Source organism: Ips typographus, linkage group LG1 (genome assembly GCF_016097725.1).
Source record: "Ips typographus isolate SLU linkage group LG1, UJ_Ityp_2.0, whole genome shotgun sequence".
Lineage (NCBI taxonomy): Eukaryota > Metazoa > Arthropoda > Insecta > Coleoptera > Curculionidae > Ips > Ips typographus.
Window position 1 is genome coordinate 27,186,014 of NC_138422.1, and position 18,274 is coordinate 27,204,287.

General features: G+C 33.2%; 1 protein-coding gene across 1 annotated transcript in view; it reads right to left on the bottom strand.

Moving 5' to 3' along the window:
- twin (CCR4-NOT transcription complex subunit 6-like twin) overlaps nt 1–18,274 on the bottom strand; it is a 118,868-nt gene that overhangs the window by 97,861 nt on the left and 2,733 nt on the right. Inside the window, exons 3-4 of the mRNA XM_081995574.1 lie at nt 17,381–17,516; nt 17,009–17,184 (exon numbers count right to left, since the gene is read on the bottom strand). Of these exons, the coding sequence (XP_081851700.1) occupies nt 17,009–17,184; nt 17,381–17,516 (312 nt within the window). The remainder of the gene's footprint in view (nt 1–17,008; nt 17,185–17,380; nt 17,517–18,274) is intronic.

The following is an 18,274-nucleotide window of genomic DNA, read 5'->3' on the forward strand; positions in this document are numbered from 1 at the left end:
GATCGTCAGATCTCAAAAAAGAAGAAGAAGAAGAAGACCTAAATAGTTTTAAACTCGATTTTCAGTGTTACAACACTAAAAACAGTCCGAATTGCGTAGAAATGCTCCAATTTGTTGCACCGATGAGTGTAGAAGTCAATTTAATAGTGAAGAGGTTTGAATTGACGTGTTCAAGACTAATGGACAGTGTACAAACTGGCCTGATAAGTCAAAACCTTGTGAAGATCGAGAAGAGCCTTAAAACTCTATTTTTCAGGCTAAAATCAGCCTTAAAGCACTAAAAAAGTCTAGATTTGTAAGAAATGGTCGAATTTTTAACACTGAAGTGTCTAAAAGTCAATTTAATAGTGACGAAATTTGAAATGGCTTTGAAAAAGGATTTTTAAGCCTATGGATAATGTTAAAATTGTTTTTTAAGTCTGCTATGTCAAAAACTTGTCGAAGATATTCTTGATTTTCCAAGCTGAAAGCAGTGTAAAAACTCTAAAAATAGTCAAGACTTCTAAGAAAATGAAAAGCAAAGTAAAGAAGCTTGAAAAGTTAGTCTTCAAGTTAATTTTCATGAATCTAATGTCAATATTCTGTATTTAAAATTATTTTCAATACTAACGTATTGAAATGTGTTTTCAAATTTTGAAAACTTACTTCAAATGCAAATTTTCTGATGTCACTTTTCGTTGGTTCAGAGTCACAAGTTTTTTGTGTCTAATTTTTAAGTCAATTTTCAAAGTTAAATGTGTGAGTTTGTAGTCAAAAATTCTAGAGAAAGTAATTTTTCATGTCTACAAGTCAATTTTGAATACTTCAACTTACCTGAAAACTATGACCACTGGCTACAAAGACAGTTTTTAAGCCTCTCAAGTCGATTTTCACAGTTTTCAAGTCAATTTTCAAGACTAAAGTCTTTCAATTTGTCTGAAAACTATGAAAACTGGTTACAAAGACAATTTTTAAGCCTCTCAAGTCAATTTTCACTAATTCCAAGACAATTTTTAAGTTGGGTTGGGTTGGTTTTGGTTCTTTGAACGTAATAACTCAATTATCTCGTAAACGAAGTTTCAAATCAGAATTTTATAAGAAGTAGATAACCTGACTAACCTACTTATTTTTTCAAACTGAACAAGAAAAGTAAAAAAAGTGTAATTTTTTAAAAATATCTAGTGATGTAGGAAATAAGGCCGAAAATGAAAACAATCTTTCTGTATCTATGCCACTGGACAGTTTTGATAAACGTCATTAGGAGTATTAATTTCATAACTACTTGTTCCAAATTTGATCAAAATTACTCCAACTGACAGTTATGACAAGAAACTGACTTTTTTAGCTGAATTTTAAACGACAGTATTTTCCTTAGGAAGCATTTTTCAGGAGAATGACATAATGCATGTCAACTTATTTTTTGATGGGCTATCGAATGGTAAGTTATTGGCATTTACAACTGGACCACCCTGTATATACAACTTTCATATACACACATAAAGAATGACAGAAAATATACAGAAGAATATTTAATATAATTCAGTCAAATTAAATTAAAAAACAGCATTTTGATCCCATCAAGCTGGAAGCTACCTTACTACCTGCATTTGGTCTAAAATGATGCTTAAATGCATAAAAACTGAGTTCGCACTATCCTGGGACGTGAGCTTAATTTTTTAACCATCCAATTTTTGCACTAAAATTCAGTGTTTATTTACAGCACGAAAACGGTGTAACGGACGAAAAATGTCAATATATTCAATATTAAAGCATACCAATTTACTATTTCCATTTTAAGATTAGAAGAAACATGTTTGCACCAAGTTTGAATATCATTATTTAATGAAACTCATATGCGAATAAATTTATCCGTTACATAAAACAGAACTTTTCCCAACTTCCTTTTATCAACAGCTTTTAATTTATAACACTTAATTTATTTGGTTGTTCACCACTATTCTTCCGTTGACCACTGACACTATTCTATGCGCAGAAAGGATAATAACTGGCGATGCAAAATACATAAATTTTTGTAAACACCCGTGGTTTTTTTTTCATTTTCAAGTCTTCAGAATGTTTTTTATTTCACATTTCCTGCGACAATATGTACACAACATCGTAAGCTACCAACGCATTATCTACCTACGGAACTATCACGAGGTTATCACCGATCTTTGTCGTGGTCGCTTTACGGTTTGAAATATCCAACAAAATTAAGTAATGGTGGGAAATGGTCCTCCCGTCTTTCTAAACGGACCCTGTTACTCGTACAAGTCAGAGTTGATGATGATCGTCGTTCAAGATCGCCTTCACAGATAACTCTTAACAATTTTCTTTATAGTCCGGCGTTAGTTAATGGCCCCCAGTCTTTCCTCTTTAGTGGATCGTTTGTTATTAATGCATACCAAAAATACGACAGCGACCTTATTGCGACCGGTTCACATTACAGCCGATAGCCTTAGAAATACTATGTGTAGTGTGGTATGCGTGGACAATTCAATATCACCTGTCTTTCGCAGCGACATGACCCTATAAATACCATATTATTTGTGTGACTGTAATTGTAAGGACGTGGGTTTTTAGTGCTTTTGTGTTATTGCCGTGCGGTTCCCTAAGTAGAGTGTAATATTTATTACACTGTCAGTGTCATTCTACCTGGAAGTGGAGATATCCTGCAGATTTCTGTCTGCAATACCTAAGTGAGCACAAAACATAAAATATTTTTAGTGACGGAAATCAAAAGTGATCTTTTAACTTAACCAAGTTTCAATAATGGTTTTTCTTCTAGAGTTCTCTCTAACTCTTCTAGAGTTATTTGCAAACGACCATTGTAAAAAAAAAACGTCGACTCCGTCTGTTCCTATAAACTATTTTCGAGGTTAAGTGGAGCTTAAGACCATTATTATGACTCCAGGCCCGCCATTAAATGTTAACACACTTTGGGACACCCTGTATATTCAGATTACGGAATTTTATAATACCGGCGATATTTCCATAGAAATGCAATGGAAAGAGATAGAGGACAATTAATTAGATATATATATATATATACAATCTTTATTCTCCAAAAGAAAAGGCTATCGGCCCTAGTGGCCTTTCTGCCCATAGTAATAACATTATTTAGAGATTAATTAATTAGATTTCTTCGCCTTTCTCAATTTCTTGGTCAAGTAACAAAGAAACCTTGTAAACAAATTATCCTACGCCAATGACGAATAGATTTCACCTTAATGCACTCCGGAATTTGACAGGAATTTTGTGTGATTTTACCAAACTTCATGAGTGTTTTCAGAAATATCCCTTAATTTAGTGACATGATTTCCGTAATGATTCAACTTACTGAAACTAGACAAAAATAACAAAGTAAAGCGGAAGGTTGTTGGACGTAGAGAAATTGAGAGAGCGAAAGTGCCGAAACTCCCTTTACAGAAGCACCAAATCTGAGCCCCTTATGGAACTGAGTGAAAGAGCCAATAACCTCTAGAAACCTCTCACTTTCTCACTATAACTTTCTTGGAAGTAACCACCGAAAAAAAGTAAAGAAATTACACTACAAGAAACCTACACTCACTCACAGGTTTCCTCTCAAAGCACTATCGTTCAAGAGATCACCTTAAGCAGATAAGCGTAGAAAGACAGGGAAGAATTTCCTAAACACCTGCTTTGTGAATCTGACAAAGTCTGAATTGTAACTAGCAACCTGTTTGGTAGTAGGATCATACCTGTTACACAGAAATCAGTTGCTCTTATTATCTTAGACTGTCCCAATTACTGAAAGTTTTATTGGATATTGTATTCCAAATTGATGGTTGAGGACGCCATTTTGTGTCAAATGGGTGACAGAAAAAGACAGAACATCACGGCAAAATTCAACCGGCCTATGTAGACATCCACCGCCCTCTGTACAAGAAAGCCAAGAAGGTGCATGCCAAAAATTCCAATATGGCCAAAATAGTGGTTAACAGTTTGCGTTTGTTTGTATTGTGGAAATTGAGATTTTCGATGATTAATTTTTAAGGTTTAAAGTCAAGACTTCGGATTACTTGCCAAAGTAATTTTTGTTTGCTGTTATATATTGTTGTTTATCTGTTTATTGTTCTAGTGAAAGTGTAGTTTGTGTTCATCACTATTGTTATTGTTCCTTCATTGTTCTATAATTTGTTGTTGGTTTTTTAACTTAAATTCTATTGCCTCTACAATATGCAGTCCACTTGTTGTTTGCCAAATTGTAAAAGCAATTTGGTGAAAGGCCCAAAAGTGTCAGTCTTTTACTTTCCAAAAGACCCTGCTCGAATCCAACAGTGGTTGAAAGCTTTGAACTGGAATGATTTTACTCCAACACAATACTGAGTGGTAAGTACAATATGCTTTCTCATTCAGTAAACTTATTGCCTCTTACATATAAGTATGTGAGTTACATTTTGAGGCCGTCTGCATTTTGAGAGCAACAAAGGTTTACTCTGAAGAAACAGGACAGCTTTTAGAAGTTCCATTGGCACATTTACATTTTAAAAGAAAGGTCTTGGTAATAATATAAAACCCATTTACCAGTTTTGCTTTAGCAGTTTTCACATTAGTTTGTTGTACTTTCCAGGACAAAGGGTTCTAACCAAACTTGCTTTGGCTAGACTTTATTGGGTATAAAAAGCCATATCTATACATATCTGGATCAGGAATGAAGTGTTCTTTTTGATTTTTCACTCACAACTTCTAATCAACTACACAAAAAAGTTAAAAAAAAAACATATTTTCTACTGCATCTGCATAGGTTTGTGTACAAAACGAAAACCGCTAACGCCGCCATTAAAAGTGACATTCTAGGCTTTCTTGTACAGAGGGCGGTGAGACATCTGATTCTAAAGGTGTGTTAATAGAAACAATTGAATATGAAAGCAATGACTTAAAAAAATCAAAAATATTTTATAGAACAGTTATATTATTTATTTGACATAAGCAACGGGTTACGGACCGTTAACAACTAGATAAATGAGTCGCCAAAGGTGACGAAAATAAGGCGTGTTCATGTGCGTGTTAATTACGCCACACCGCAAAAAATCTAACGAGCTTAAGACCTGAGGGACCCCGCTGAACTTCTACAATAAAGTTCCATAACAGTCCAAGTGCCCTTTTGGCTCCTATAATGTTAAGTAATTCAATATGACCTAATTCACTGAAAATGAACGAGTATCAGTGTCAGACTAGATAATGCCGGATTCCCTAGGCCTAGATTGTCGCCAGTAAAGAAATTCCTGCCTGCTGTCTCTTTGATAAACCTTTAAGGCAATTCCGGCTACGGTACCGGCTGATTGTTTATGACCAAAACCGTTCCTAATGTCGCGTAATTGTAATCTCGTCGTGTCCAGCAAACTCGTTAGTCATGTTATCATTAGTCTATGACAATGTTAGATGACTACCGCGGTTTGCGTGCCCGGTTCTAGACGATAATTGCAGGCGCAAAGCGACGGTTTACGGTTTCATTAATACCGTATTATTTAAGGAATTTGCATGGGAATATTTCTGTTTAGACCTTAACCGTTTCGAAAAAAAAAACTATTAAAAAGTATTACTGTAGCGGTATCGGCAAAAAATTCAAACGAACGTGAAAATCCCTTTATGCTCCCATGAAAACCAGATTAACCGTCCACTCACTTGTATAGGTATCGAAAATTGACATTGCCCAGTATTAACTGCACGCAATATTGTTTAAGGTGGTCCATTACCGCGTTAACTTTTAACCCGTTAAGTTGAATTAAATTGTGAGTATTACACAATCTTAGCGGGGATCGGCACGTTTTCTCGGCTGTTATTGAATAATAAACATCGTCCCCCTTCGGGGCTTGCTTACCTTCTCACGTTAGGCGTGTACACGAATTGTTGTGGGTGCCGAATGTGTGCCTTGTTAATTCGCGAATCGTTAAATTACGAGAATTTCATTCGTGCTAATGAGACGACCGCAACAAATATTTGCATTTCCTGCAGTGTGTCAATGGGTGATGGCCAGAAAAATTCTACTTAACGATTTAAGTTACCTTATGTTGCCGTCCTCATTGACTGTTGCACTCTCCGGGAGATTGACACTCAATTATCACCGCTTAATTTAGTCATTAAGTTAAAACTTATCGTCAAATTTAGTACGAATTGGTTACGGAATAGTCGTTGTGTTTTTTTAGTACTAGTTTTGGTTATTCACAGTTTTTGGTCAGATTGCCAATTTCAATCAGGTTCTCAAACTTTTTGAATAACTATTTAATTGAATAACTACTAATTTAGATTGCATACCCAAAAGCCGAAAAAGAAATAAATCATAAAATTAACTGACAACAGTAAAGTTGTTATAGCCAAAATTGAACCTTTTTGCGTCAAAAACTATTTGTCACGGGAAGAAAGTAAATGGTTATCAATTATTGATAATATTTTATATTATCAGTTTTTAAATTTCACGAAATAAACAAAACAAAATAAACGCGAAATCACAAAAATCTTAAAAAAAAAAACCTCGATAGGACATTTCCTATATTATATCTCTCCATTATCTTACATACAAAAAATACTAAATAGTTATACTTAAAAAGAAACATTTAATTTTTGATCCAGAAAGAAAAGTTCAAGTTCAGCAACACAAAAAGTAGAATTTGGGTGCATAGCGGTGCAACTATTATTTTTTTAATACAGATAAGTCGTCAGGAAAACATTAACTCAAGTATAATAGTAAAAAAAGAATAAAAAAAAATAAGTAAGTAAAGTAAAAAGTAAGTAGTAAGTAGTAAGTTAAGTATTATAGTTTTAAAAGTAGTGTCCCGATTATTATCATCCTGGAGATTTACTCAAATCTCCCTCACCTCCTAGTTGCATGATAATATCGTCATAACTGGCATCAGTCACCCTGACCATTCATTCTAATATTCTAGTAAATAAAGAAAATTTAAATAAATAAGCTTGAATAAAAATTCTATTATAGGGATGCCAAATTATTTTTAAGGTAAATAACTAAACCTATCTAACTTACTTTCTACCTAAAAATCCTGCTTCTAAATATATCATTGAAACTAAAAATATCTTTAATACAAAAAATTACAAACTACTTACAACTAATACTCTACTCGTCAAAGAGTCCAAATTGTCCAAAATAAACCGTCAGTTGACCAAATTCTTCTTTTCCGTTGAGGTGGATTTTTAACTGCAAAGGCTGTATCTCGGTAACAGCTGGGAGGCCTCCTCGGTTATCGATTTAACCACTTCTGGAATAGGTCCTCTATCACAATCTGCTCCATGTCATAACGTGGACTAGACGGTACAATTGCTGGTAGCACTCGGTATTACACCCAGTAACTTCCGTTCCGGAAGGAAAAAACTTTCTAAGATCCCCTGATCTTCAATAGTCTGATTTTTGCTCGAATTTTTTAGAAAACTGACTTTCCAGCTCTCATTAAAAGTCTCTCTTGACAATCAACAACCAAAAAACAAAAAAACCTTTTTTCCCACCTTCTACTTCCACGTACCTTTTTCACCTCCTTTGAAGTTCATCAAGTAATACTGTTAATTTTCTTAATAACTACATACAATCCTACTAAAACTAACTATAATGGTAAACACGACATCCCTACAAAAATGTACCTTTTCTATAAATTAAATAAATAATTTTTCTTTATTTTCTTGAAAAAAAATCCTTATTTTCAAGACAGTAGAATTAGAATAGTGTTTTTCAGTGAATGTTAGTGCTATTTGCCATTGTATTTTTGTAAGTAAAGTAAAAAGTAGTAAAAGTAGTAAAGTCTTCATTGTAAGTTAATACTAATATTTTTTCGGCTCTGATGCTATACTAGTATACTTTGATGTTCCGTGTAACAGTTAGATGAAAGCAATTAGATTTTTCAACTAAAGTAATTAAATTACCGACAGCTCTGAGAATGTTCAACGAGGATATGCACACTGCACACTCTTCCTGTACATTCTTATATAAATTCATAATTTTTCTAAATCTCTATTAAATCAACACTTCCTTGTATCGGAAATGCTTCGCGATTCGTCTGGATTGGTCGCATGTACCGAGTCTATAAGGTAGAAGCGTCGTCATAAACGCAACTACTAATAACTTATAGGGTTCTAGACTACAGGTACGACTTTATGTACTGGTGCTATCTGGCCGCATCGCATGTACGGTTAATTAAAATTTTTCCCCATCGACGAAAACACTTTATTCCGATACGACTCTTATCTGCGGCATCCCAATTCATTTTCCTAATCTTCCATCTGCGCTGCATTGTACTGACCACGTGTTTCATGTGCGAGCCGCATAATTTACGGTTAAAGAAAGTCTTAATCGACCCCAGGATGCAGGAGAAGTTGCATACTATATAGAGGAAAACCCCCTTTGGAATTGGATAGGAATTTTATCGTTTAAGTTAGATTTATGTAGTGATTTCGCTAGGATTCGAGCACTTAGCGATTAACGTTGTGTGTGCCTTTTTGTGCAAAGTGCAACACTATGAGGAAAATCAAGCAAAAATAAACTGACGTAACAATGTAATAGACACTGAAAATGTTTTGAATGTGACTAATAAAGAAAAAATCGTCACATTCAAAACATTTCTTCCTCTTTCCTCCCTTATAATCCAAATAATTGTTTGAAATGGTATATGGCATATCATTGTCACATCATGTCTAAATTAGTAATTGGTTACATAAAGAGCAATCGCAGAAATCAAATACAATTTAAAAAAATAAGTTAAATTACCCTTTCTTTCCCAAGCTTTCATTAATAATGGTTTAAAATGTATCCATTGAACCAGAATCCCATGTCAGATATTGAACTACTGTAGTAATTAATTCACTTTAGGTTTATTTTGCAGTACATAGTTTGTAATTGTAATTAAATGTTTTAGTTGAATAGCCACAGCTCTAAACATTCTGAAGAATGGTATACCCACTCTGCGGTGATTATTTATAACGAGAAACCTACATGTCCAAATTGCAGCAAAACGTTCATTAAATTTTAAGACAACGTCTGAACACCATTTGAACCGTTAGATTATGTTTCTTATAGTCTAGTTCTCTTGCCCCAGAGAGTTTAATTAGTCATCGCTTAAAACCGTGGTATTCACACGAGCCTAAAGATAAATGAATGGACTGTCTTTGCTCAGTACGCTCTACATGCGTTCTGGGAGAGTTTATCAAAAAAAAAAATATTACACATATCTTGTCCCCTTAGAGGACAATAAATAAAGCGGTGATTTAGAGTAATGGCTCGTTTTTGTCGGTATAATTTTTCTTTTTAGTGAACGGTCAGGCATTAAAATAATAAAAAAATACGGTGGGAAAGTCTTGTGTAACTGCACAAATTTAACTTTTACAATGTAAATTATCCAATGTGAAGAACAAAATTATGACAAAATATTTGAGCCTACTCATGTAGCCTTACGAAAAGTGCAGTTCTGCGTAGCAAACTGATTTTTTGCAGGACGAAGGCAGCACTTTCATTTCCTGTACGAAAATAAGCGACTCTGAAAACCGAGACAAATTCCTACAAATGTATTACTTCAACCTTCAAAATTTCTAATTATCTGTTTAACCAAGAAGAATGTATCCCTGACTAATAATAAACCAGAAGTAATTAGGAAAAAAATTAACAGCAAATGAGTTAAACAGAAATCGAAAAGCGAACCAATAACTGAAATTACTTTTGAATGTTCACTACTACTTAATAACTCGTAATTGGATATGATATATTGAATCACTATTGTAAGCAATTTGCTCTGTCAAAAGTGATCAAAATGTAAATAAACGGCAATATTTTATAGAACAATTAGCAACATATTCTGCAGGCTTTAACTGCTCATTACTCACAACAATTAACAATATCCATTTGTCTTTAAAATCGATAACATGCCATTAGCATATTTCAATAATTAGTTACTTACTCTTGATTGTTTCAAATGACTTAGTTAATGTAATGTAATTTATTAAGCAGATATTTAAGCACTAACATCAAAAGATTTATTTTAAAATTTAGTAGGTATTCCAAATTAACTCAATTAATACTTGATAATTGTGTACTTTTTTTGGTTGTTAGTTATAACGTTTCCAAATTCCTTATTCTTTCCAATATATCAATGTCTTGACAATTTGTCAAATTTTCAATTATCGATCCATTCTAAAAACTCAAACTCTCTTAAATTACTATAGAAACATAAGAGCCAATATTGAATACCTGAAATATGAATATTTAAAAATTACAAATACGTACAATACAAATGTTATCTGAAAAAAGTAAGTTGTGACTAACATAATGAAGTAAAAATCGAGGTAAAAATTGTTTTTGCTTTTGTCTTAAAACTTGAAATAAACATCCACATTAATTAACAAAACATTTAATCAATTCCCTGTCTGTCCCTTTAGAATACTAATCCAAATGCAAGAGAAGAATTTTACTGCATGTAATAATGAGTATTTAATCAATTGTCTATACCTACCAGCTGAAGTTAAATTACATAATTATCAAAAACCGAAGAAAAATAAATTGGTGATTACTATCACGTGTTATATATAAATTACACGTTTTAAAACCTGAACCGAGTCTTTAATAATAATACGCATTACTTAATGATAATTTTTTCTGATAGAACGATAACCTTTCTTTGACTTAGTAAAGGAGCGCCAAATTAACAATAAAATTCCACGGTCTACTGTCATGAAATCGGCTATATATTTATAATCTAATTTCATCACTTCGTTCTTTGCAATCCATTGTTGTCATCATTTAATTTTTTTTGTTGCTATTCCACTAACAATTGAGAAAATAATGGTCAACCTCGAACCGATGACCACCTATTCTAAATAGCGTTCGATTGTAGTAGACAGATGAAGGACTTAACGAGCCTAGTACACAAAAAATGTACGTTTATAAGCAAAAAAAAATAAGTAGGCTCTATTGTAAATTGGTTTAGCTATATTGTATGGAGAAAGAGGGCGAGGACAATACCAATTCTGTAGATTTTAAAGCAATGCTTTATCATTTGTAACATAAAACTGGTACGACCCGTCATTAAAACCATTTAAGTAAAATAACTGTCAAAGATTTTCTGAAATTCCCTATTATACAGTGTATTCAAAAAGTATGAAAAAGCTGCTTGAAGGAAATTTGGTTTTCAATAATATTATCGTATACATTTCGGAATAAGCTTTTCCACAATGTTGTCAGATTTTTAATTTTTGAGATCAAGATGTACTTTGAAAATGTAAATAGAAACCATATTTTTTATTTTAGATTTTCAATGGTAATGTTACTTTCTGAAACCTACTAAAAACTTCCCAAAAATTGATCCAGATTCTACAAGTGTTATAACCATTCCAAGTTTTTTTTAAATTGCCTAAGGGCTATAAATACTAAGTTTGACAAAACACAGCAAATTGCATCTTCATCAACTTCAGATAAGTTTTTCCGCTTTTTCGAATGCTACATCAAATAGTGCAATACTACTTCTTTCATAGGAAAAAAATTAAACTTTGCTCATTCATACAACTGTAGAATATGAAAATACTTTGGAGTAATCTATCACAGAAGTAAATTTTAATATAACGTTTTAAATAAAGTTGTCAGTGTCATTGGATCGTTAGCACGTACAACCAAACCAAGAGTTGAACACAAAAGCAACGTTCATATTTCAACCATTCAGTTAACCGATGACAGCCGGCTAACTTTTTTTTCTCTGCTACGTGACGTATTATTGTCTAGTAAATTGTTTTCCGCAGAACGTGAAAACACGCGAATCTTCATATAGACAATTAATCAAGCATTGACACACACGCTAGTAACGTTGACCCGAGGCCGCGACCACGTGTATCGCAATTGGTACAACCGGCAACAAACTGTTACGCAGAAAAAAAAACTGCGCTAAATAAACACAATAATCCATGATCTTTGTCAACATGAACCAAGGGTCGCTCGCTTATGAATAAAATATGACTTACCATCCTTATTACTTTGTTTTGCGCATACTGTTATTTCGACGTACCTGCAAAAAAGAAATAAGATGGGATTAGCATATTTTTCAAATTTGCAAATGCAGCAGACCAAAATTTGGAGAAGAATAGCTTGATGTTTTCATCAAAAGATAACATCAAACTAGCGTGATTCTCAAAATTGTCTTAAAACTATTTTAAGTGAATACTCCTTAATAAACCAGGAAAACAGTTATTTACTCTCAGAGTGACACTTGATGAGCGTTGAGGTACAGTTCTTTATCTATAAACTCCAGTTAGACTGTTAATAATTTGTTATTTCAAAACTCAAAGAATGTTTACCATATAACTGAACTGTTCTTATACAACCTTGCAATAAAAGCACTCAAATGATGCGTTTTTCCCCATCGCTCGCTAGTTATTAATTTGCAACTTATTGAAATTCTAGTGTGGGATTATCTTCAATTTAAGACTTAAGTTGTCACTCACGTCAGCCTCGTTTTGAGCGCACCTTTTATTTGATATTTATGCTCTACATACATACGAAAGGCACTAATGGGCGCGACTCTATTCAGCCTTTTGTGGAACACCAAACAGGCTTTATTATATTATATTCATGGTTTCAAATTTATTGCCTATAAATTTGAAACCATGAATATAATATAATAAATAGGCTTGATGCAATCAAATGACCGTTTCAAAGCTCCATTTTTCATTTCTGTGCGCGAGTTGACTAAGTCTTAAATCGGTGGCACACTAATTTCTTCGCAACGACTGTTTCGTGACAAAACAATAGCAAGAGTTGCATATTATCCTAAATTTGCTGTTGCATTAAGTAATGCCGCGTGACACAGTTCGTTTTGGTCTCATAAATATGTCGGGTAGTTTGTTGAGCGGAACGATCTGTCGTCCCAATTGACAAAGTAATAGATTGTTTCTATAAAGATGTTAAAATGCAATTTTTAACACCTCCTCCTGGTCAATTCCAGAGAAGGTTAGAGCACATTTTCGCCTAAACCATACAAGCTTCTATTTTAAGGTAATAAAAACCAAAAATGCTACAAAACCTTTTACCTGTGAGCTGTGAGTTAATCACAGTGCCCAGTGATTATTTAACCCAAAATATCTACAACTATTTGAATCACCAGTAGCTATGTAAATAGATACTTATTATTATTATTATACACAGCAAGATATTCCGTACTAAATTTCTTCTGTACTAGTGAAATCAGAATTAGGAACGAATTACTAAACTTTGAACATTTCAAGAACCTTCTTCAACGTTTGCGAGAAGGGAAGATTTAAAAAAATCCAAAACTTCCCTGACTTCATTCATCATTACTAACGATCATGTCTTGTTCACCTATCCTCCAATCTTATAAAGATAAAAATGTTAGAAAAGAAGAACCATTTCATATAATGAAAAAACGGTAAGGAAACAACTGATATTTGAATTATGAGATATTATCAAAATGCTTGGGAGCTAAAACCTTTGAAACATTTACTTAATTAACGGTTTGGCGAGTGAAATATAATAATCATTTCAAGAATTGAGAGTTTAATGAATTCCTTAGTTCCCATACTTTGTAGGCGTAGTAAAAGAATATCGTTGCTGAAATCTTAACTCGATCAACCATCCGTCATGTAACGTATTTATTTGTCGCCGAGAAGATTTACTCGTCAGATACGCGGAACAAAAACCAAAACGACGGATGACTGGCTCGACGAAGAATTTTCAAAGATTTCATATTACGGGCACGTCCTCCCGATACTATCGCATCGCTCTGCGGCAGTTTCATTCTCTCACACTGACGACATATTGTGCAAAACAACAATTTTTATTATGCCAAAAGGTGAACGTCACGATGATAGTATTGTTTTGGAGAAGGTGCAATTTTATTTTCTGAAATCCGAAGCAGCAAAAATTCGTTCAATCCATTCAATGACGAACAATACGTCTAGTTATAGGGTCCAACCCACCGTAACTGGGACGCGATCTGACCAACATACTAGACCTGCACCTTTCGCGATCGAAAAGTATTCGAAGTTAATTGAGATTTAACAACCTTAAGTATAGGGAACGGACAACTGTTGCCTATCAGTGGATACTCGGATTCCTTTAGCTTTAGAGCACCGGTCGAATGACGATAATCTACGCGGGGCCAATTTGTGGGTTGCCTTATTTGGAAAGCACTTTCACGGCCTAGTAAGTTGGCAAACATTCTCCAAGATTGTTTGCTTTGAGTTTATCTCGAATTGAATGGAGATCGGTAAATACGACTGCTTCAGTTCTTTTGCATCCGGTCGTTTTGTTTACAATTCGGATACATAAAAAAATCCTGGTGGAGTGTACAATTTTAATGGAATGATTAAAATGTTTAGTAAATGATGATTTATGACAAAACAATCATAAACGCTATGGAATAAGGAGCAATTACGCTCTCATAATAAGACAGTTAACATTTACATATAATAAAATTGTATTTCTAAAAAATTATGATCCCACAAGATTATTATTTCTGAAAATGCGATTTCGTTAATAGTACTTTAATATTAGTGGAGATATGTAGTTATTTCTAATAACTTATAAAAAGAAAAGTTTGGTACTTAAAAAAGGATTTTTGAAAGCAAATATGATACAAATTTGTGTTTTTGCATGTGGTTAAGGTTAATTCCACTGAGTTTTAAAAATTTCTTATGGTAAAGATATATAAACGCTTGCAGAGTGTTGCCCAACTGTCCTTACTACAAATTCACATACAAATGACATCCGTTATCATAAACAGAAAAAACAAACAATCTACTTTTTTTAAGTTACTTTTATGCCTACTGCTTTTTACATTTAAAATGAAAAAATATCCCTACAAATTGAAATCAGTCCACAACTTTGTTTAGTATCCATGAAATATATACCTTAGATATAAATTATAGAAAATTACTAATTTTTAACACGTTCGGCAATCACAAACTACAAACAAAGCTGTGATCTTTGATTTATACTATCATGGTCAACTTCTGAACTTTGGGTTTCGTAATGGTCACATTACAACAAACAACAACAAGAATTGACAAAACACAGGTAAGCTAGGTTATATTTTTCAGCTAAGTGCTATCAGTTAATTGCCGCAATGGCAAACATTTTCTTTCTCCTCTCTAACCAATGAATAATATAAATTATAGATTAAAGTAGTAGTTCATTCTCACTCAGTGGAGCTGTACAAATACAGGGGTAACAGTAACACTCAGTCGCCTCCACAATACATTTCTAGGTCTAAAACCTCTCTAAAAATGCCCAACATGTTTCGAGCGCAGAAGCAGCTCATCATCAGGGGCTAGTACAACATTACAAAATCTAGCTGTCATTCTGTAAAAGGGGACAACAGACCTGGAGTTAAGTGTTTACAGTTTTTAAGGGAAAACTTTTCAAAAACCCATTAACATTTTTATGGATTAAAGATGTAACAATCTTACAATGGAGAAAAAAAATTAAATTTATTAGTTACATTATTTAAATTTGACGGTACACTACGTAGAATTTTAGGGTAGTACCATCAAATTTAAATAATGTAACTAATTAATTTATTATTAAATAAATTAAATGATTACTTTCAGAGTATATAATGACAGACTGGTTTAACTCATTAAGCTGGTAAAACTGTTATTTAGTATGTAAACTTGGTGGCGTACACCATTGCTTACAGATTTATAGAAACTATAACATACTGGAGCAAAACAAAATATCTTCACAAATTTGTAATAAATGAACACAAAACCAGTTAACAATTACAAATGACGTGGATCTTAACATAAAAAGTTGACCACTAAGTTTAAAAAACACTGTGCATTAAAAAATACAAGCAGGCTGCCACAGTATGCCAAACAACGTGAAATGTAAAAAATTAATGTAGTCCTTAAGAATAATTTTCAATAGAAAATCTTCCTAAAACTATAACGTGAAATAAATCATTCTAGATAAATTATAACTGAGTAACCCAACTGAGGGATCCACATTTAAGAAAACTATGATGGATTTAAGAAACAATGAAAACGATGGAAAAAGTACCCATTCTCAAATGGAAACCACTACAGAGAGAATGAGGAGTAGTTTGCCAGATTTAAGTGACGAGAGTACTTCTGCACTGAAGAGTAAAGCAGGTTTTACACCAAAAGTTTTACTTCAAAGAAATTGGACACATTTATTTGATCAAATTTTATGCATCAAATAAATTCATGAATTTCTTGTAGCATAATGTGATTTCGTTTTACACCTATCAAACTTTTATGTCAAAGCTGTCAATGAAAACAGTTTGGCCAACCAAGAAGATTATTCCTACTTTGTTTTCTTATTATTCTGGTTTTTTGAATATTTTGAAATATAATCGCCTTGAATACTGTATTTATGTATTGAATTCTGCAGCTTCAACTGAATACTAATAGTCAGTCTCTGATTTTAACCTCACTTTACTTTTCGTTTTTATCTGTTGGCAGTTGGCATTACGCAAAACGGCAAGTTTGATCAAATAAGTTGGATGAAAATAGAACCTGTCCTATTTGGTGAAAAATTTGAAGTAAAATTATTTGAAGGTAAATTTGACATAAAATTTTGTTTTACACTGGTAAAATTTGTCCTTGAAGCAGCTTCATGAATAAATTCATGAATTTCTTTGACATCAAAGCGCGGTGTAAAACCTGCTTAAGATAGAAGTGGAGATCCCCAACCTTAACCACCAGCCACTGTCTACCAGAAGTAAAAACCTCCAAGGCAAAAATTAATCATTGATAACAACTTGATAGATAGAAGAAACTGGAAGTGGTTAAATAACCAATAAAATCTTGTAGGTGTATCGTTTGTACCCGGGACGTAAGAATGTTTATCATAATGTTAAACAAGTGAACCACCGAGATGCCTGGAAGTTAACAGGACTAATAATTAAAACAAAATTGTCTCACTTTTTTCTACTTATCAACATAATTTTGATGACTGAGTTATAAAATAGTAGCAGACACAGACTACACTACTTATGTATAATAATAACACACTACATGAAAACTGAAAAATAAATAAACATACCTTGCAAGTTGTCCAGCATAAATGTGAGCAGCTTCTGAGTACCGTTCGGCTCGCTATAGATGGTCATAATGTCTTTGCCAAGACTGTTGCCCATCAGCCCCAAGACCATCAAGTTGAAGAGCTTTCCAAGCTCATATGGCAGGATTCTCAGCTGATTATGTCCTAACTGAAGCTCCCTACAGAAATTGACAATTACTGATGATGCACCACAAAAAGTTAGAAATATGGGTTTGCAAAACTTACAAAAAGTACCAAAAAAGAAAGGAGGGTAACTAAGGAGAAGGTTAACATCATTTGGTTAACAGGCCTGCAAGAGGTAGGTTTAGGTAGTGGTTCTGGAATTGACCGGGTGCCGGTTGTCGTGAACCTTACCTCAAATGAATTAGCTCGCCTATTTCGGCAGGCAATGTCCTTAATTTATTATGACTTAAGTCCAGGCTACGGAGGTTTACTAGCTGACAAATGTCAGGTGGTATGCGCTGCAAGCAGTTGTGCTTTAACGTCAAACCTATAAAAAATATAAAAATCATTATATCAGTTATAAAATATAGAAAAATCAAAGTTTATTGAAGAAAACATTATAAGAGAGAAAGTACACCAAACTAAGGAGAACTACGGAAATTTCAGGATTTTCAATTATTTGAAATACTACTTTTTAGTTTATTTTAGACTGTATTGGTTTAACAATTGGTAAAGATAATAATTATTTGACTTAAGGAACAGAACCCATTATGATATTAGTGTTTGTTCAGTTTGTTGTTTCTTCCTTTATTGTTACTACAGCTTACTGCTTACTTATATTATAATGTTAAATGTTTACTACAAAACGTGTTCTTTTCTAATGTTTCAAACTTGACAGAGGAGGAGAAAAGAAAGAGAGAGAGAGAGAGAGAGAATAGAAATACACTAGTTTTGCAGTAAAAATGCCAATGGAAATGGCTACTAAACACTATATGCTGTCAGTTTTGTAAGAGCTAAAGCTGTTTGTTCTGAAAAAACTATCCTCAGCATGCAGTTACATGGAAAATTATATACTACTTATATAAATTCATAGACCAAAAATTGCACAAAACAAATAAAGCTTACTCTAGAAACCAATGCAACTGTCACAATTTAAAACTCAGCAGTATGTCACATGTCCATTATTGTATAAGTATAACCAAATATAGTGAGATATTGCTTATGGTAAAAATTCTCTCCTATTTTGGTAAAACTACAATAGTTCCATCTGCCCACAGTTTACAGAAGTCAATTTACTGTAAGCTC